The sequence below is a fragment of the Balaenoptera physalus genome, assembly GCF_965194825.1.
Source record: "Balaenoptera physalus genome assembly, chromosome: 7".
NCBI lineage: Eukaryota > Metazoa > Chordata > Mammalia > Artiodactyla > Balaenopteridae > Balaenoptera > Balaenoptera physalus.
Window position 1 is genome coordinate 66,466,283 of NC_138886.1, and position 21,946 is coordinate 66,488,228.

General features: G+C 36.6%; 1 protein-coding gene across 6 annotated transcripts in view; it reads left to right on the forward strand.

The window, feature by feature from the left end:
• The first annotated feature begins 677 nt into the window (after positions 1-677).
• The window catches only part of CNTLN (centlein), a 366,460-nt gene continuing 345,191 nt past the window's right edge, over positions 678-21,946 (forward strand). For 2 of the 6 annotated variants that reach the window (XM_082467994.1, XM_082467993.1), the window contains exons 1-2: positions 678-1,246; positions 10,591-10,679. In XM_082467994.1, the coding sequence (XP_082324120.1) occupies positions 887-1,246; positions 10,591-10,679 (449 nt within the window). In that variant the 5' untranslated portion in view covers positions 678-886. The remainder of the gene's footprint in view (positions 1,247-10,590; positions 10,680-21,946) is intronic. The other 4 variants (XM_082467996.1, XM_082467997.1, XM_082467992.1 and 1 more) reach the window with 3 other exon arrangements.

A 21,946-nucleotide genomic window follows, 5' to 3' on the forward strand; every position in this document is an offset into this window, starting at 1 on the left:
CAAAGTTTATAAAGAAAGAAAGCAGGAAGGAAGGAAAAAAGAAAAAAAGAGGATGAACAATGGAGTTGGTCTTGTTTCTTTAACCACGCTCCAAATTACTGGCTTCAAATTAGTCCAAGGATCCAAACTTTGGGAATGCGGGTCACACTCACTCTGATACGCAGCCAACTGCGTAAAGAAGCTGACATAAAACTCAAAGGAAGTCATGACTCTTGCAAAAGACAAAGGGTGCACAAAAGATCATAATTCAAATGGGAAACCTGCCCATTAGTCCCAGCTCAGCCGAAGGCTTTCCACATCTCCTCGACATCAGTCAGCTGGTTGTCAGCTGTACGTCAAGCAGTTTTGCTAAAGGGTTTGAAGAAAACACTTAAGTGTAAAACTTATTCCCTGATCCTCAAGGAGTTTACAACAGCGCTGGAGGGATTAGCCCTGTAACTAACACTACAGGGCGGTCAATGAAACGTGACAAACGAGTTGGCAGCGGCCTTGAAGGTAGAGGAATTCACAGTTAGGGATCATTTGGGGGTAGGGGCTTGTCAAGGAAGGCTTTAAGAAGTGGAATGTAAGCTAGGGGCAAAGCGGCGGGTAGGGTTTTAGGCGTGCGGGAAGCCGTGACGTTGCAGGTTAAAGACTGACCAGGGGACGCGGGGGTGGTGCGCGGGGCGGAGCCGCCTGACTCCTCGGGCCACGGCGCGTGCGCCGCTAACGCTCGCGCCGGGCGCGCGGCCCGTGGGAAGCCCGCCAGGACCCGCGAGCGCGAGACCCCGCGCGCCAAGGCGGGAAAAGTCGGACGCATGCGCAGCTCGGAGCTTCGGGCTCGCTAGGATGGGGAAGGGGAGGAGGAGTTTCCTAGAGGGAACTTGACCTGTTAGCAGCCGCGGCCATGGCGGCGCGCTTGCCGCCCTCACAGCTCCCTCCGCCCCCCGCGCGACAGTTGGGGCCCTGGTCCCCACGTGTTGGGCTGGGAGCTGTGGCACACGAAGTGCTAAGCGAGACCTTGGGTCTTGCGGGCGCAGCGCGGGAGGGCGTCGTGGACAAAAGCGATTTACCCCGGCGGGGCGAAGAAGGGTCAGAGGGCCAGCGAGGGCCAGGGGGGACAGCTGCGGCTCAGGCTCCCCTCCTCAGCGCGCCCATGGGGTCCATGCGACTAGAGGGCATCTCGGTAGAGGAGGCGATGGTGACCCGGACGCAGCTGCTGGAGGAAGAGCTGAGCAGCGTAAAGGAGGAGCTGGCCCTGTGTCAGGTATCGAGGTGGCCGCCGGCCTTTCCCCTCCACAGCCGGGCCGGGGCCGGTGGGGAAGTGCGCCCGTCTCCTTCTGCCTTCGGCTGCGTAGCTGCGCGGGTTTGGGACCCACCCACCTCCGCCCGGCGGCGCCCGGTGCCGGCTCCCACACCCAGCCTGGCCCGCAGCTCGGGGCTGAGGGTGGCGGCCTCGCCCAGCTCGCCGACCTCGGGCTCCCGCCCTTCTCCAGACAGTGGCCGGGCAGGGTCGGCCTCGGCGCCCTGGGTTTGGTTGACCTCACTTGGATCCCACCAGAACGCGTAGCCGCACCCCCACCGCCCCCAAGCCCAAGGTCTGTGTCGTGACTGTAGTGGTACTTGGTGCAGCAGGAGTGCAATCCCTGAGTTGAAATGTGGAACAGGAAAGTGGAAACACTTTTATTGAAATAAAACCCATGGATGAAGGAGCCTGTTTTTAATTGTCAAACCCACACTTGCCCTTGTTCTTGAGTAAAACTTAAGTTGTTAAAACAGACCAATAATTTTTACGGAGTCTCAGGCTGGGAACTTTCATTCACAGTAGATGATGCTTAATATTTATTAACCAACTATGTTAATTCCATACTTCTGGAGTGAGAAATCTCATTTTCATCGTGCCTGTGAAAAGCATTTACTAAATCAATTGCCTTAACATTACTTTCCTGTTATTTGTAGAATTTGTATATACCAAAGATGGCTTGACTACTCATGTTCAGAAAGATTTGATTTTCCTTTATAGTTTTGCATCCTTACCACCATCTCTTCTCTGATTTTACCAAAACCTTTGACAGGGTTGGGTGACTAAATGTTGGGAATTCACTCAACAGTAGATCTTTGAGTCACTCTGTCTTCAAGACAGAACCAATTAAGAACTGCTAAACAACAAGGTAACTTTATAAACAATATCATAAGTTTAGATTAATAAAAATTCATGAATTTCATTCTCATAGTTCTATTGGATTCTTTTGCAGGATTTTGCTGATTGAGTCAAGGATGTAAAAACACAGCAGTCTTGTTCAAATTGAATATGTCTTTGCTTAAACAAGTTGGGGAGGTATTATGTGACTGCCTCCTTTTGACTTTCCATTCTCTATTCTTCACTGGTTAAGGAGCAAAGGGATAAATAAAAGACACCAAGGAATTAAAGCGTTTTGTCATCTCACTCTTCACCTTTGGGTAGTTTAAAGATGTGAATCCATGATAAAGGGCTTTGTTACTTTGGCAAGTCCTAATCTAAGATGCTATTTACCCATATCTTCTACACCCTTTCTCCCCTACCCCTTACTCTGTATTTACCATAGTTATGCCCTGAGCTGGATAAGGAACTAAGATGTTTACTTTTGTGACTGACTTGATTAAGAAATCAGTCTGTTGGAAACAGCCCAATGACCCTCTTCCCCCAATCCATTAACTATTATATTCTTTCAAAATGTGACTACGGAAGGTGTAAGAATTGAGATGGTCATAGGTAGCCTAGAACAATGGTTCTTGAGATTTTATAGTACTGACACTGTTAGATGATCATAGGCATTCCAGTAATGTGAGATGAGGTTGGCACTATCCCATACCATAAAACTTCAGTCAAATCATACTCCTGCTGTTGGGGAAATTTGGGAGACATAATAATTGAATTGTTTTATAAAAAGCATTTAAGTAATTAAACATTCACTTTTACATTTTAAAAATTAGTTCTTCCACTTATTTATTAAGCTAGAAATCAGAGTACCCAAGAATACATAGTATTAACCCCTATGTTTTCCACAGCTCTCAAAAATTGTACCCAAGATAAGAAATTCATTTCACATGTCAACCTAGTAAGTAGACACACATACACATGCATATAATTTCAGAAAGAATATTTACACTGTGTGTCCTGAGCTCTGATGTTTTCTTTTAAAATCTATTATTTAAGAAAGTGCTGCTAATATCTACTAAATTAATTTCACAGCCCAGTAATGGGTCAAATGTACAGTTTGGGAAAAAGAACCCCACTAATTAATTAGTCTCTGGTCGTAAGTTGCAGCTTCATTTAAGTTAGTTGGTTTTTTCCACGTTTAACTTACAGGAATTCAATTATATGTGCTTGGTGAAGAAAAAGAAAGTGATTCCATGTGCCATTCCAGTCCATTGGAATGACTCAGAATAAGCATGTAATAGAAAACGATCTCTGTTCCAACTGTTTCTCTTAATATGAGTATCTCATCCTACTCTATGTGATTGTGGTATTTAAACTTTTTTTGTATGGCCCCAGATTAGCAAGCAACATACACATGCTTAGATGAAGAAAAAGTGGTTGATTTCAATGTGGGAAGAAAAGTTGTCTGTATTGGACTTACTGAGGATAGGTTAGCTTCCAAATCTAGCTTTTTCTAAGGAACTTTCAAAGGTACTCCAAAGATCAATTTTAAGTTCATGACAGTCATACTTTATTCACTGATTTAGAGCCTAACTTCACCATACTCTTAATTTTGATTTTGTATTTCAAGATTGTGGTCTATTTGTGACCAAGAATGGGGTTGTGGGTATGTGTATGTGCACATTTTTCACCCCTTGTAGAATATCAGATGAGAAAAAGTTATGTATGTGTAATGTATATATGTATAGACACACACACAGGTGTACCTGCACACACAAATTTATGTATATCTCAAACCATATTTCTCTTTTTAGTCACAGCCAAAAATATTTACTAAACCTATATACCAATTTCAGGTAAAGATATATTATGGCATTTAAATGAAATATATGTGCATTACTCCAACTTTCATGATGAAATTAACTTTCATGATGCATGTGATGTTGGAATTAAGAGTATATGACTAGAGAAATCAACCAGTTACATTTTTTAGTGGACATTTAGGTGTGTTGAAACCTTGTCCAGTCATTCACAAAGAAAAAAAAAATTGAGGGACTTCCCTGGCGGTCCAGTGGTTAAGACTCCGCGCTTCCACTGCAGGGGGCGCAGGTTTGATCCCTGGTGGGAGAACTAAGATCCTGCATGCGGTGCAGCACAGTCAAAAAAAGAAAAACAAAATTGAGAACATGTTGTATAATTAGAATTCTCACTGTTGTTAGGAGCTGTATTCTAATAGATGAATCTTTTTGTACAGTTATTTTTCATAATGATAATTTAGTGAGTGGCTAGTTTGTGCCATACTTTGTAATTAAACTCCATTGTTTTCTTTGAGTTCTGGTAGGAAATTATTTGTTTAAATATAGAAAATAGTTTTCATATGTTTGTTGAATTCATTCCTGCAGTAGAGGTCAATTGAGGGCCTATTATGTTGGCAGATACTAAACTAGGTGGTGGGAGAGTAGGTACCCAGTGAAAAAGACAATTTTGAGTGTCTCTGTCTGTAAAGTTGATATGTATTTCCATGTTGATAAGTGAAAGTCAAAGCCAATCTACTGCCAAGATAACTCAGACCCAAATCTTCGGGCATTTAGTCAACTCTCATTGGCTGAGTTTAATAAACTTTGTGAGAAGGAGTAGGATTTTTTAATTTATATTTTAAATTATTTGATTCGGTGTGGAAGTTCTGTAGTAAGAATAAGGTATTTTATAATGAGTAATATTTAAGGATTTTTACTTTTAATTTTTTGGAAAGAACATTTTAAGTGCCCAAAGGAAAGGAAAATATAAAGATAATATGGTTGGTAGTAGTTAGTTTCCTTGTTTTAATAATGTGTGGAATAGTTTGGAAACTAGTTTTGTGTTTTTTGGGGGCTTTGTTTCTTTCTGTATATGAAGGAGCGCCTCTTTAATAATTAGAGGTATAATCCACATTGAAGATAATATAGCATTTAAATAACTAAAAAACTTACAAAAACTAATACATATTGTACAACAGTCCCACAAACCATTTGTAGCATTTTATTGCTCACAAAAGAACTTACTTCTTTTTCTCAAGTCAAGTATCACTTATACATTTGAGTATTTTTAGGTGACAAAATCTGAATACCATTGCTGATCATAAATTAATAACAAAAGAAATTAATAACTGAAGTTTAATAGAGAAATTTGGAAATTAGAAAGTTCTCCCCCTAATGACTTCTGGGAATAAATTGTAGTTATAAATTAACAATAGACTGTTTCTGGAGGAGTCTTTTCTTCTGGTTGCTTTTTTTTCTGACCTCTATGATAAAAACAATTTAAGGAGAGTTTGTTGTTACTTTCTCTTTGGTGGGGATTAAAAAGGAGATGTGAAATAACCATTAACCATAACAATAGCAAAAAGAAAGAAAAGAAAAAAATGTATAAATTAATATGTAAATATTGTTTTCATCAGATATTTATTGATTTCTTACTTTGTCCCTCTAACTGTATTAGAGCTAAATCCTTTATTAGTAAGTCATACTTACTTAAGCTGGAGTAACTCAGTTATTTTATAAATGTTGAAAACCTACTACTTTTTAAGTTTTTACTTTTGTTAACCTTTCTTGCTTAGTATTTTAGGTAGAGGAGTTGAGGTGAAAAATACATGCGACTCTTTACTATTTTTTTTTTTAAACATCTTTATTGGAGTATAATTGCTTTATAATGGTGTGTTAGTTTCTGCTGTATAACAAAGTGAATCAGCTATACATATACATATATCCCCATATCTCCTCCCTCTTGCGTCTCCCTCCCACCCTCCCTATCCTACCCTTCTAGGTGGACACAAAGCACCGAGCTGATCTCCCTGTGCTATGCGGCTCCTTCTCACTAGCTATATATTTTACATTTGGTAGTGTATATATGTCCATGCCACTGTCTCACTTCGTCCCAGCTTACCCTTCCCCCTCCCCGTGTCCTCAAGTCCATTCTCTACGTCTGCATCTTTATTCCTGTCTTGCCCATAGGTTCTTCAGAACCTTTTTTTTTTTTTAGATTCCTTATATATATGTTAGCATACGGTATTTGTTTTTCTCTTTCTGACTTACTTCACTCTGTATGGCAGTCTCTAGGTCCATCCACCTCACTACAAATAACTCAATTTTGTTTCTTTTTATGGCTAATATTCCATTGTGTGTATGTGCCACATCTTCTTTATCCATTCATCTGTCGATGGACACATAGGTTGCTTCCATGTCCTGGCTGTTGTAAATAGTGCTGCAATGAACATTGTGGTACATGACTCTTTGTTTTTTTTTTTTTTAATTTATTTATTTATTTATTTATTTTTGCTGTGTTGGGTCTTCGTTTCTGTGCGAGGGCTTTCTCTAGTTGCGGCAAGCGGGGGCCTCTCTTCATCGCGGTGCGCGGGCCTCTCACTATCGCGGCCTCTCTTGCTGTGGAACACATGCTCCAGACGCGCAGGCTCAGTAATTGTGGCTCACGGGCCCAGTCGCTCCGCGGCATGTGGGATCTTCCCAGACCAGGGCTCGAACCCGCGTCCCCTGCATTGGCAGGCAGACTCCCAACCGCTGCGCCACCAGGGAAGCCCCCTACATGACTCTTTTTGAATTACGGTTTTCTCAGGGTATATGCCCAGGAGTGGGATTGCTGGGTCATATGGTAGTTCTATTTTTAGTTTTTTAAGGAACCTCCATACTGTTCTCCATAGTGGCTGTATCAATTTACATTCCCACCAACAGTGCAAGAGGGTTCCCTTTTCTCCACACCCTCTCCAGCATTTATTGTTTGTAGATTTTTTGATGATGGCCATTCTGACTGGTGTGAGGTGATACCTCACTGTAGTTTTGACTTGCATTCCTCTAATGATTAGTGATGTTCAGCATCCTTTCATGTGTTTGTTGGCAATCTGTATATCTTCTTTGGAGAAATGTCTATTTAGGTCTTCTGCCCATTTTTGGATTGGGTTGTTTGTTTTTGTGATATTGAGCTGCATGACCTGCCTGTATATTTTGGAGATTAATCCTTTTGTCAGTTGCTTCATTTGCAAATATTTTCTCCCATTCTGAGGGTTGTCTTTTCGTATTGTTTACGGTTTCCTTTGCTGTGCAAAAGCTTTTAAGTTTCATAGGTCCCATTTGTTTATTTTTGTTTTTATTTCCATTTCTCTAGGAGGTGGGTCAAAAAGGATCTTGCTGTGATTTATGTCATAGAGTGTTCTGCCTATGTTTTTCTCTAAGAGTTTTATAGTGTCTGACCTTACATTTAGGTCTTTAATCCATTTTGAGTTTATTTTTGTGTATGGTGTTAGGAAGTATTCTAATTTCATTCTTTTGCATGTATCTATCCATTTTTCCCAGCACCACTTATTAAAGAGGCTGTCTATTCTCCATTGTATATTCTTGCCTCCTTTATCAAAAATAAGGTGACCATGTGTGTGTCGGTCTATCTCTGGACTTTCTGTCCTGTTTCATTGATCTATATTTCTGTTTTTGTGCTGGTACCATACTGTCTTGATTACTGAAGCTTTGTAGTATAGTCTGAAGTCAGGGAGCCTGATTCCTCCAGCTCCATTTTTCTTTCTCAAGATTGCTTTGGCTATTTGGGGTCTTTTGTGTTTCAATACAAATTGTGAAATTTTTTGTTCTAGTTCTGTGGAAAATGCCATTTGTAGTTTGATAGAGATTGCATTGAATCTGTAGATTGCTTTGGGTAGTATAGTCATTTTCACAATGTTGATTCTTCCAATCTAAGAACATGGTATATCTCTCCATCTGTTTGTATCATCTTTAATTTCTTTCATCAGTGTCTTATTGTTTTCTGCATACAGGTCTTTCGTCTCCTTAGGTAGGTTTATTCCTAGGTATTTCATTCTTTTTGTTGCATTGGTAAGTGGGAGTGTTTCCTTAATTTCTCTTTCAGATTTTTCATCATCAGTGTATAGGAATACAAGAGATTTCTGTGCATTTTTTTTGTATCCTGCTACTTTACCAAATTCACTGATTAGCTCTAGTAGTTTTCTGGTAGCATCTTTAGGATTCGCTATGTATAGTATCATGTCCTCTGCAAACAGTGACAGTTTTACTTCTTCTTTTCCAATTTGGATTCCTTTTATTTCTTTTTCTTCTCTGATTGCTGGGGCTAAAACTTCCAAAACTATGTTGAATAATAGTGGTGAGAGTGGGCAACCTTGTCTTGTTCCTGATCTTAGTGGCAATGATTTCAGTTTTTCACCATTGAGAACAATGTTGGCTGTAGGTTTGTCAAATATGGCCTTTATTATATTGAGGTAAGTTCCCTCTGTGCCTACTTTCTGGAGGGTTTTTATCATAAATGGGTGTTGAATTTTGTTGAAAGCTTTTTCTGCATCTATTGAGATAATAGTATGGTTTTTTTCCTTCAATTTGTTAATATGGTTTATCACATTGATTGATTTGCATATGTTAAAGAATCCTTGCATTCCTGGGATAAACCCCACTTGATCATGGTGTATGATCCTTTTAATGTGCTGTTGGATTCTGTTTGCTAGTAGTTTGTTGAGGATTTTTGCATCCCTGTTCATCAGTGATATTGGTCTGTAGTTTTCTTTTTTTGTTACTATTTTGTTTTGAAGCAAGCTATAAGATAAATTTACAGATAACATTGGTTTCAGGGATTTTGTAGTTTCATCAACATACCTTTTAAAAAGAGCACATAATGTTACATAGTTTAGCTTTTCCTTCACCAGAGGTTTATGACATGCAATTTCTATATAAATTGACATTTCTTGTCCTTAACTGAAATCATTTTAATACCTAAATGCGGAATTCTTGCTTCTAAAAGGTAAAGTATGATATATAAGAATAGTTAGGTAAGGTAGTACTTTCCAGAACTCAGGCTGTCAAAAGTCTTTAAAAAGAAGTCAAACAAAATCAAAGATTTGAGCATTAAAAAATGAAAACATAAAAATTTAAGAAGTAAGTATGGGTAAATATATTTCCAGTCTTGTAGTAGAGCAGGCCTTTTTCTAACTTGTAGAAGAAAACCATAAGCCATAATGAAAAAGATATGTTTGAATATAGAAAAATAATAACTACCTTTTCCCCAGAAATCTCCATCATAAATAAAGTCAAATAAGCAACAACATACTGGGAAAAAATAATTGTAACACATTTGGTAGACTTAAGTCCAATTTTAAGATTTCCAATGATATTTCTTATATTTAATTGGCAGAACTCGGTCACAGAGCCCATAGGCAAGAGAGGCCAGTCTTTTAGTTGGCAGCAAAGATCAAATATGGTTTCTGTTACTAAGAGGTAGGGGAGAATGGATGATGCCACACAAGTAAAACCAGAGAAATAAACTACCAAACAAATATAGTATTATAAAATGAAATGTGATTTGAAAAAAAAAATAAAAAGGGTAAGGGGTTACCAGAGATTTGTGGGGTTTGGTGGCTATAAATATAGTAGTTAGGGAAGGCTTCTCTTCTCTTGAAGAGGTAACATTTAAACAAAGACCTGAGTGACGTGAGGTAATAATGTACATGAAAATCTGGTAGATTGTATATTTAAAAGGACCTGGTGCAAGTAGAGCCAGAAGGTCCATGTGAACAAGAGGGCGAGTGATAGATGAGGCTGGAGGGCCAGATGGTGTAGGGTCATGTGGCCTTGGTAGAGTTTGGATTGTTTTCCTAATCTGATGGAAATCCACTGGGCGATTTTGAGCTGTAAGGAGCCCAGGGGACCATTGTAGAGAGCTAGGCAAGAGGTAGAGTTGACTTGTACTAGGATGGTGGATAGTACTTGTTCCACTTGCACTGGGTAGAAGTGTTCAGAATTGGGATATATTTTGTAGGTAAGGCTAATAGGATTTACTAATGGTTTGGATATGAAATGTGAAGAAAGAGAGCAACCAAGATTGACTCCTAGATCTTAAGTTTTTAAACAGTAAGTAGGTGGGGGTGTCATTTTCTGAGATGCAGAGAGGGCAGGTTTGTGAGAGGGTTGGAAGTCAAAAACTTTATTTTGGATAAATTAAATTTGAGATGCCTATTAAGAATTGACAATATAGAGGACCTTGAAAAATGATTTTAGCGTTACGGTGGGGAGGGAAATCTGACTGGAGGAGGTTACAGAGTGAATGGGGAGTGAGGAAGAAGAGATAATGATTGTAGGCAACGGTTTCAAGGAATTTTGCTGAAAAGTGCAGCTGAAAATGGAGCAATAGCTAGAGGACAGTCTCATTTTAGAACAAATTTACCTTGATATTCAGCCCTTCATCATTTGCACCCTCAAATGTGAGTAGTAGAAATAGTAAAATAAATGTGGGTTACCAGTGTAAGAACTTTTTAAAATAAAGCTTTCCTGTTATACTTTTCAAGAATCTGTTTTATAGTTATAGAACTAGGGATCAAGTAATTATGTTTTTCATTTTTTAATTTAATGCAGTATCTTGCCTTCTCTGCTGTAGCTACAAAGCAATGCATTTAAAATGTCTTTTATTTCTTTAAGGCTGATAAAGAATTCGTATGGTCTTTGTGGAAACGTCTCCAGGTGACAAACCCGGATCTCACACAAGCATTCAGTTTGGTTGTGGAAAGGTGAGTTACCAAGTTATTTTTCATCAGTATTTAGTTTGTTGAATTTGTTTTTCTTCATTATTAAAATTAACACTTGGCGTTAATCCCCTGAAGAGATTCATTTGATTTCCAAAGGAATGTCGAGCATGATATTATAATTACTGGATTTATTTCAAGGTGTGTCAGTTTGCTAAGTACAGCTAGGCCTTATCTTCTGCTCATATTCTGACATATTTGGGAAGTTTGCAGGTAAGAGAGACACTTTGTGTGTATGTGTTTGTGTGTGTGTGTATGTTTTAAGCTCTTACTACTCAACTTTAAAAATTGGAGAAGTTCCTGTTGTTTGGCTTCAGAGACTGACCCTGTAGGCAGCTTCCTAGACATGATCCTTCCTAGACATGGCTCAGTTTTCCCCTAAGGTAGATGCAGTATGTACTTGAGAGCCTGGGTTGACCTTGCCAGAGTAGAGTAAGTGTTCTGGAATAGGTTGAGAGATTTCCGTATTACCCTGTAGGGGATGCCCAGTCATTTAACTATAGATTATTGGGCCTCTCCTTGGTCATTAGAAACAGTGGAGTGATGCTGGGTACTTCTTATCAAACATTTGGTATACAGTAGTCTCATGACACTTAGATAGCAATTAAAACACTTGCTTTCCTATTAAATGGATTTCATTATATTCCTAAATGAGGAGCTAAGCATATGGTTGCCTTTTCTTTTTTTTAATTGGAATTATGATTATATAATCTGAATATCAGCTTTGATAACTTGAAGTATATTCACCTTTGGAGTTGCTAGCCCTGGGATCATTCTAATATTGTCTGGAATTTGACTTTGAAAAATCTATGATACATACCCATGGCTAATTTTACCATCCTTGGTTATCGTGAACTCTTAAAACAGTATAATTAGTTTATTCTCATGGTCTTGTATGTCTAATTCATCAATCAGATTTTCCCTTTTGATGATCAGAATTAAGTCTTTTGTTGAAGTACCCTTATTAGTTCCTCAGTCATTCTCGAGATTAAATGTGATCACTCTCAGTTTTCCTGTTTTTTAGCAGAATAGGACTTCAGAAGATATATTCTTGGGATTTCTTTTGTCATTTCTGTGATTCTTTCATTATCCTCCTCTCCTTTTAGTTGTATACATTTTTCAACTTTCTAATTTGTTTATTTTTTACAACTTTCTAAAGCGATTCTTAATTTTCCCTTTACTCTTGGTTGAGACAGATCCAAATAATAAATTGTTAGGTCATCTTTCTCATTCTTTAAGATTTTTATTTTTCACATTTTATAATATACATAATATATGGTCACATAAAAGTATATCAACAATTTATAAATAAATATACACATATGTTTTGGGGTGGGTACTCAAAAGCCTTTTGCTCATAAGATATGTAATGGAAAATTTTGGACATTACTGCTTTACAGCTATAATCTTGAAAATTTTAATGTGCACAAGGTATACTTGGAAAATTTCTTTTTCAAAATTTTTTAATTTTTAAAATTTTTATTGGACTATAGGGGATGGGTTGGGAAATATCTCTGTAGGTTATGCCCTACTAGGGAAATGTCCATTCTAATTTTCCTGGGATAGCTTTTGGAGCTTTTTCTTTTTCTTGGAGCTGCTGCTCTTGCTGGCAGCAGCCTCTTCAGGTCCACTGCTGAGTGGCTTCTCCTTGGAAGAGAATTTCCTCTTTTCCTTGGGGACTGGAAAATTTCTTAAAATGCAGGTCTCTGGAACTTTCCCCTGATCTGCTGAATCTTTAGGGATGAGGCCCAGGAGTCTTTAAAATAAGCTTTCCAGATAATTCTGGTGTCCATAGATCTGATGTCCAGGTAATTCTGATGTCCACAATGAGATACCTTGGAATTTGAATTGACTTTTGAAATTGGAAACTTGTAATATGCATTTATAATTTTATAATTATGTAAATATTATTTCCTTGAGAACCATGTAGTGTGTTTGGACCTGTTGATAAGGGAAATGGTATGACAAAAAAGAATGTTCCAAATATCAAAGTCAAATAGAATATCTTTCTTTATAGTCCATTAATTACCCAAATTATGCTACATTTAAGTTATTTTATATTTGTGCCTTGGTCTTCCTGGACAACATTTTTTTCCCCCTGGAATTTCTAATTGCCTTTTTTTTCTGCTATTTCTTACCATAAAGAATGTCAATGTTCAGACATTTGAATAATGGGCTGAAGACATTCTTCCTTGGGCCCTTTGGTTTATGGTATGAATTTTGGCCAATTGCTTTCTAAACCTACTCATAGCTGCCATCCTAGGATTTCTTCTTATTGTACTCCTGAACTAGTTCCACAGTTTCTAAGATCCTATGTCTTCCTTTTTCTTTTGTTGGATTATATTTTCAAAATTTTTTTCTCAGAAGGGATGCATAAGTGGTCCACTTTCTGACTCCTTATGTGCCTAAAATGTCTTTCTTTTGTCCTTATGTTTGGTTGATACTTTAGCTGAACATAAAATTTTAAGTACATTTAATTTCCCTCAGATTTTTTAAAGTATAGCTTTGTTATCTTCTTTTAGCATACGGTGGTGTTATCAAGTGTATGTGTGATCCCAGTGCAAGTGAGATTCTTATTTCTTTCTAGGTAGCTTGCTTGAAGTTTTTAGGATTTTCTCTACATATATATGATATTTTTAAATTTCAACATCATCTTTTAATTTGAGTCTTTTAAAAATTGAAACTTCTCAGCCTTTGTGGGTTCTTTCAATATCAAGACTTGAGATTTTATTTCAATTGAAGAAAAATATGATTCTCATATTTTCCCCCTTGTCTGTTCTTTCCTTCTGTACTCTATTAGAGATTGGACCTTCTGGACTTGGCCTTCTTTTCTGTCATATTTTCCACCTTTTAATTTTGTCTCCTGAATGGTCTTCTTACATTTTCTTCCATTAGTACATGGATTTTTTTCCATTTACCCTATTTAGTTATTTTATTTTTTTTTTAGTTTTAGAAATCAAAATTTTACTTCTAAGAAATTTCTTATTCGATTTTTCCTTTTTCATAGCAGTCTTCTTTAAAAGGATAACTTTTTAATCTTTCTGATGATAATTTTTAAGTTCTTCTCTGTTCCTTACATTATCTTTTTTTCCTGTTGGGTAACTTTTGTTTGTTCCTACACTTTTACTTTAATGCTGATAGTTTTCTTCAAGTGTATGATGATTCTTTACTGACTGTTCATGTTTTTGTATGAAGGTCTATATTGCTTAATGTAGAAATGTTGCTTTTAATGAGTTTACTTTGCATTTTTATATAACTGTTACCAAGAGGCTTCTCATCTGAATGAAAGGATTGACTATGGGCATTGTGTAAGAGAAGGGAGGGGACTATCAACAAGCTTTCCTGAGGGATGTATGGCAAATGGGCTTCACTGTACAGAATGAGAAGTAGACTCTAAGTCAGTCCCTTCTCTGATTGTATTGTTTGTCCCAACAACCATAGTAGGGACCTTTTTCAGGAACATGGTTCTTTTGAAAGTAGCCTTGGGCCATTTGTTATAGGCAAATACTGCAGGTAGCTGTTCTGAACATGGATGAATGGGAAGCCCAGATTTTTGATTAATGGTTCCTTAGTCATCTTGATTCCTGTGGACTTCTGCTTTCCATACTTACTAATTGGGTACTTAGAGCCTCTCTGAGCCTCTTCCAGAAAAAAATAGCTTCCTCTTCCATTATAGACACTATTTGGATTTTGATTTTTCTCCTCTGGGTTTGCCTCTGTGAGTCCATCCTTCTGTCTTTCAGATATTTGTCCATTTTGGACCCCTTTTCTTATTTCCAGGCTAATAGACTCAAGGCAGTGTGATTTGGGCATGTCAATGACATGTTGTCAGTTCATTATTTTCAAGAGGAATATAATTATTATTCAAAAGAAAATAATATTTTTAGAGTTACAATATATTCTATTATTTTGATATGCCATATTATTTAATCAGTATCTTATTGTTGTACATTAAGGTTCCTTTTTTTATGAGAATTGTATGATGATGCTGTGATAAATGACCTTGTGGATAAAGCTTTGCCAGAATCACTGGATTTAACCAGTGGTGCTACTGACATAGTAGATGGAGGCTGGGATTGCTAAACATCCTGAAATAAATAGGATAATCCTGCTCAATTAAGTAACCCTTAGAGACTTTGAGGGTTCAGTTCCAGACCACTGTAGTAAAGTGAATATTGCAGTAAAGCAAGTCACACAAATTTTTTGTTTTCAAGTGCATATGAAAGTTATGTTTATACTGTAGTCTATTAAGTGTGCAACAGCATTATGTCTAAAAAACAATGTACGTAATTTAAAAATATTGCTAAAAATGCTGTCATCTGAGTCTTCAGAGAGTTATACCCTTTTTGCAATAGTAACATCAAAGATCACTCACTGATCACAGATCATCGTAACAAATATAATAATAATGAAAAAATTTGAAATATTGTGAGAATTACCAAAATGTGACACAAAGACATGAAGTAACTGTTGTTGGAAAAATGGCGCTGGTAGACTGGCTTGATGCAGGGTTTCCACAAACCTTCAATTTGTAAAATGCAGTATCTGTGAAGCGCAATAAAGCAAAGTGCAATAAAATGAGGTATGCCTGTACTGCTTCAAGTGCCCTTGGTACCCATTTGGAAAAATGCTGGTCTTATCAATAATTCTTTATTTTTTTGCCTTTTTGGTACTCTATTATAATGTCCTTGTAAGTTTTTTGGTGGGGTGTCTGTTTACATATTTTTGTGTGCATGTGTTTTTATTATGGAAAATTTTAATTTGATGCAAGGGTAGAGAGAATGTACTAATAAACTCCCATGTTTACTCATCACCCAGCTTGGACAATTATCAGCACATGACCAATCTTGTTTCATCTATAAACTTCTACTTCCTTTCTGCTCCTCTGCTCCCTCTACCACAGTGGATTATTTTGAAGGAAATTCCAGACATCCTGTTATTTTACCCACAATTCCATTGGTGTTTACAGTCAGTTCTTGTTATTCACAGGAGTTATGTTTTATAAAGTCATGTGAACACTGAATTAGCAAACATGGAAATATTGCTCCTAGGGGAGATAAAGGATTAAGTTCCTATGAGCCTCTGGTCACAACATTTTGTTAACTGATCAACATATAACCTTGCTTTACATGTGTTTCTATTTAAAGACATCTTATTTAATATATATTGTTGATTTATTACTATTGAGCTTATGACCGATGGTACTGTAACTCATGCCTGAACACAGTTTGTCTAACACAATTTTTTCTCCATATGCAAGTCACAGCCTTCTTGCACTTAGGAACACTAGACAGCACTTCAGCACTATGCTTAGTGGTCATTTGAAACAGTGAAATCATCAACAGAAGGGCAGAAATGTGAAAAATGTGGTACTAAATAGACCATGAGAAGAATACTTGTTTATAGTATGAGAGCTGAAATAAGAAGACAGAGCATCCCCCTTGTTTGACCTCAGCTGGGAACATGTGGTTCAGGTGACTTAAATTTTTCACCACTTTCTGCATGTCTGCAAATGACTGAAAAAGTGCAATGGTATTGATTTTAGGCTTAAAATAAGTTTTAGTGAGTAGGAAAGTTCACAAATTCTGAATCTATGAATAAGGATTGACTCTATCTCTAAAAGATAAGGCCTTTTTAAAACATAACCATGATATCTTTATCATACTTATAATTCTATAATTATTCCCTAATGTAATAAAATATCCAGTTTTCAGATTTCTCCAATTCTCTCATAACTTTTTTTGAAAGATGGTTTGTTTCTATGAGGACTCAAACATAGTCTACCTACTGAGTATACAGGTTCCTTTTCCTCCTCTCCGTCTTTCTCTCTTTATTTGCAACTTATTTTTGGAATAAGTTGGATTATTTATCCTGTAGAGTTTCCCACATTCTGGACTTTTTTGATTATAATCTTTTTTACTCTAATTATCATAAATTTTTAATGAGACCTAGAGGTTTATTCAGTTTCAGGTTTGATGTTTTGGCAAAGAAATCTTCGGTGTAATATGATTCTTACCACATCACATTAGGAGACACATAATGTATTATCCAAATCTCTTTTTTTTGTGTTGTTAAGGTTGATCACTGGATTATATCTCTAATTTAGAATAGCCTATGCTCTTCTTCTTTTTCTTCTTTTAATGGATAAGTTTGTGTAATATTGCCATCTTAACAATGTTAAATCTTCTATATTATGAGCATGGGATGTTTTTCCAGTTACTATTTATTTGTCCTAAAATTTCTTTCAGTACTGTTTTATAGCTTTCAGAGTATGTTTTGCACCTTTTTGGATGAATTTATTAATATTTTATTCTTTCTGATTTTATTATAAATGGAATTGTTTTCTTAAGTTTATTTTCAGATTGTTTAGTGTAAGTGTATAGATTACAATTGATTGTTCTGTATTGATCTCTTACCCTGCAACTGTGCAGAACTCATTTTTCAGTTCTAATTTTTTGGGTAGATTCCTTAGGATTTTCTACTTACAAGATCATGTCATCTGCAAATAGAGATAGTTTTGTTTCTTCTTTTCCAAACTTGTTGCCTTTTATTTCTTTCTCTTGGCTACTTGCCCTGGTTAGAATTTCAATACACTGTTGAGTAGAAGTGGCCAGAGCAGACATCTTTGTCTTATTCCTGATCATAGGGAGAAAAGCACCCACTCCTTCACCATTAAGTATAAAGTTATCTGTCAGTTTTTCATAGATGTCCTTTAGCAAGTTCAGGAAGTTCCCTTCTATTCCTAGTTTGTTAAGTGTTTTTATTATGAAAGTTTGTTGAATTTTGTCAAGTATATCTTCTGTATCTATTGAGATGATCATGTGATTTTTGTTTTCTATTTTAGTGATATGATTTATTATAATAATTGATTTTCAGATGTTAAACCAACCTTACCTTCCTGGAATAAATTACACCTGATCATGATACATAATTCTTTTAATATGTTGTTGGATTTGGTTTGCTAGTATTTTGTTGAGGACTTTTGCATCTATATTCCTAAGAGGTATTAGTCTGTAGTTTCCTTTTCTTATGATGTTTTTGTGTGTTTTTTGTATCAAGGTAATACTGGCTTTATAAAATGGGTTGGGAAGTATTCTCTTCTCTTCTATTTTTTGGAAGTTTTTTTGAAGAACTAGTATTAATTCTTCTTTGAATGGTTGGTAGAATTCAGTGTTGAACCCCTCCAGGCCTGGACTTTTGTTTGTGGGTAATTTTTTTTATTACAAATTGAATTTCTTTACCTATTACAGGTCAACTTGGGATTTTATTTTTTCTTGAGTCACTTTTGGTATTTGTGTTTTTCAAGAAATTCACCCATTTCTTCTAAGTATCTAATTTGCTGGTGTACAATTTTTCATAGTATTCCTTTATAATTCTTTTTTGTTTTTATTAGTTAGTAGTAATATCCCCTTTTTTATTTCTGATTCTGGTAATTTGAGGCTTTTCTTTTTTTTAATATTGTCAGTATAGCTAAAGGTTTGTCAGTTTTGTTGATCTTTTCAAACAACCAGCTTTTGGTTTCATTCATTTTCTGTATTGTTTTTCTATTCTCTATTTCATTAATTTCTTCTCTAATCTTTATTCCTTCCTTCTATTTGCTTTAGGTTTAGTTTGCTCTTATATTTTTCAGTGTCTTATGGTAGAACATTAAACCTAATGTTGACTTAGGACCTTTCTTTTAGCTTAATATAGGTATTTATAGCTATAAATTTCTCTCTAAGCACTGTTTTAGCTGCCTCCCATGCATTTTGATATTTTTTCCCTTCATTTTTACTCGTCGTACAGTATTTTCTGATTTGTCTTATGATTTCCTCTTGACCCATTGTTTTTTTAATAATGTGTTGTTTAATTTCCATACATTTGTGAGTTTTTCCATTTGATTTCCAGTTTTATTCCATCGTGGTCAGAGAACATACTTTGCATTATTTCTAACCTTTTACATTTACTGAGTATTTAAAAAATAGTCTAGCATATGGTTTATCCTGAAAATGTTCCATGTGTACTTGAAAATGATATATATTTAACTGTCATTTTTTAGAAGAGTATTCTAATGATGTCAGTTAGGTCTAGTTTGTAGTATTGCTCAGGTCTTCTATTTTCTTGTTGATCTTCTGTCTAGTTGTCTATCCATTATTGAAAGTGGGTATAGTGGGATTCTCCAGAGAGCACAGAACGAAAAGGATGTATGTGAATGTATATATAGAAAGAGACTTATTATAAAGAATTGGCTTATATGATTTTGGAGACTGGCAAGTCCACATCTGCAGTGTGGGCTGATAGGTTCGAGACTGGGAGAGTCGATGGTGCAGATAAAGGCAATCTGCTGGAGATTTCTTGTTCAGGGAGGCTGGTCTTTTTGTTCTGTTCAAGCCTTCAACTGATTGGATGAAGCCCATTTACATATTGGAGGGCATTATGTTTACTCAGAGTCCACCAATTTAAACATTAATCTCATCCAAAAATACCATCCAAGTTGACACATAAAATTAACCATCACAGTAGGATATTGAAGTCTCCAACAATTATAATTGAATTGTCCATTTCTTCTTTCATATCTGTCATTTTTGCTTCATGTATTTTGGTCCTCTGTTATTAGGTATGTGTATGTTTATAACTGTTATATCTTCCTGATGGATTGACTCTGTCAGGGACTCGTTATAAAATGTGCCCTTTTTTCTTCAGTGACTTTTTTGTTTAAAGTCACTTTTGTCTGATATTAGTATATTTACTCCAGCTTTCTTGTGGTTGTTATTTGCATATTGTTTTTCTCATCCTTAACTTTAAATGTATTTATGTCTTTGAATCTTTATTTTGCATTACGTAAATATTTTCTAATGTAGGATTTTATTTCTTTAATGAGTTTTTCACTATATTTTTTGAGGTTTTTTTTTTTTTTTTTTTTAGTTAATGCTCTAGGGTTTGCTATATGTATCTTAACAAAATCATCTTCAGATTTAGCCAAGCTTAATTCCAGTGATATACAGAAACATTACTGAAATACAGCTATATTCCCTTCAATCCCTTTTTGTGGTATTGTTATACATATTATCTATTAATATTACAAACACAACAATGCATTGTTATAATTATTGCTTTATTATTCAGTAGTCATTTCCTTAGCCCAGTAAAACTTTGCTACAGCTGACCTCATTTATGCTGTTATTGGCAATTATATTACACATGATACATTTTTTATATGCTTTGAGCCTATCGATACATTATGTACATATTATTTTAAGCAATTGCTTTTCAAATCAGTTAAGAGAAAAAAGTAGAAAAAAAACTTACTTTTAAACTTTTGTTATGTTTATATAATTACCTTCACCAGTAAATGTTTTCACATGTGGATTCAAATTATGGTCATCCCTCAATATCCACAGGAGATTGGATCCTGGAACCCCACAGATACCAAAATCCTAGGATGCTCAAGTCCCTCATATAAGATGCTGTAGTATTTGCATATAACCCATGCATATCCTCTGTAAAATTGAAATCATCAGCATCTCTAGATTACTTATAATAACTAATACAATGTAAATGCTATGTAAATAGTTGCCAGCACATGGCAAATTTGAGTTTTGTTTTTTGGAACTGTCTGAAAAAATTTTTTTTCAAATATTTTTGAGTTGCAGTTGATTGATTCCATGGATGTGGAACCCATGGATATGGAGGGCTGACTGTACTGTCTTGGGTCACTTGGTTCTTTTACAATTTCTTTCTCTTTTTGATTTTCTCTATTTGATGTAATATTCTTATGATACCTTTCTTTACTTTTTAAACCATGGTTTCCTTAAGTTTTGTGAATATTTTTATAATGGCTGTTTTGAAGTCTTTTTTCTTTTTCCCAAGTGTGGTCACTCTCCCAGATAGTTTCTGCTGCCTGCTTTTTTTCCCTGGTGTCTGGGTCATATTTTTCTGTTTCTTTGCATGACTTATACTTTTTTGATGGGAAGTGGTTATTTGAGACATTGTATTGTATCAAATTTGGTTACTGTTCTGCACCCTTCTCCTCCAAACTTGTTTACGTGATTGGTGACCAACTGGATTATTTTAGTAAAGTCTCTTTCCCCTCCCACAATGTTAAGTCACGGATGTTGCGCCTAAGGAAGGTGCAGCTTTGGGTATGCTCACAGTCACCCTAGGATGACAGTGATTTTGGCTCTCCTCCTCTCTTTTCTTGACCACAACCAGTTGTTAAACTTCACAAATTTGTGGCTGATTGCTCAGTTGTTTTCAACAATGCCCTAGAGCATAAAATGCTCTACAAACCAATTTAATCAAATTGTGGCTCCTTTGATATTTCTGAGTCAGTGTTTGATATTAATTTCCACCCTTGAAGGACTTCTTTCATCTGTCTTATTCCTCATTTCTCTCCTGCAAATCAGCAGGCCTACAATTTAGCCTGTATCTTAACTCTCCTTCCAATTGACTTTCACCATAACCTGACTCTTCTTCAGAGTGCCTTTAGGCTTGAACTTCTCTACACTGTGATGCAAATGAAGTCATTTCCCTTTGGGAAGAGATTAGGACCTGTGTGCTTTATGTCCTGCCTCTCTACCCTGTATTCCCAACCAGGCAAAATCTGAGCCAAGCCTCTGGAGCTGGAGGTGGGACCATATCATGCTTCTCTGGGTGATACCTCCATTCTACGTGCTGATTGCAGTAGTCTTAGGTTCTCTTGGCTTGCTTCTCCTGGTGCGGAACCACTGTGTTATAAGCTGGGACAAGGGAGTTTGGGTCTCCAGTATTCTCAGTGCTCTGCACCTGAGGTAGAACTTTTATTACACAAACAGAGGCTGGGCAGAAGAATGGGTCCTCACGGCTCAACTGCACTTGCCTAGGACTTGGTCTCAGCCATAGTTACCTCTGGGATGGGGAGGGTTGGGGAGGGGAGGATGAGAAATGGCGATATCTTGCTCTTCCTAGGAAAAAAGGTCTCTGACTGGGAACCTGGGGGAGATGGAGTCTTGTTGTCTTGGCTACAGCAATCTGGAGTCGATTCTTCACCTTGATGAGCTGGGAGGGTAGAGGGAGGGAATGATCTTGGTTCAGATACCATAAGAGGCTTTAAATTTTTTTTTTTAAAATAGCAGTCACCAGTTTCACTAGGTGATAGATTAGTGAGTGCCTCACACTGTCATGTGAGAAGTCTATCTCCCAGTGTTTGTTCTTTTGAGCTGCTAAATTCTGGGGTAATTTGTTATCTAGCAATAGACAATTTATACACTGGATCAAAAGACCCATACAATTGT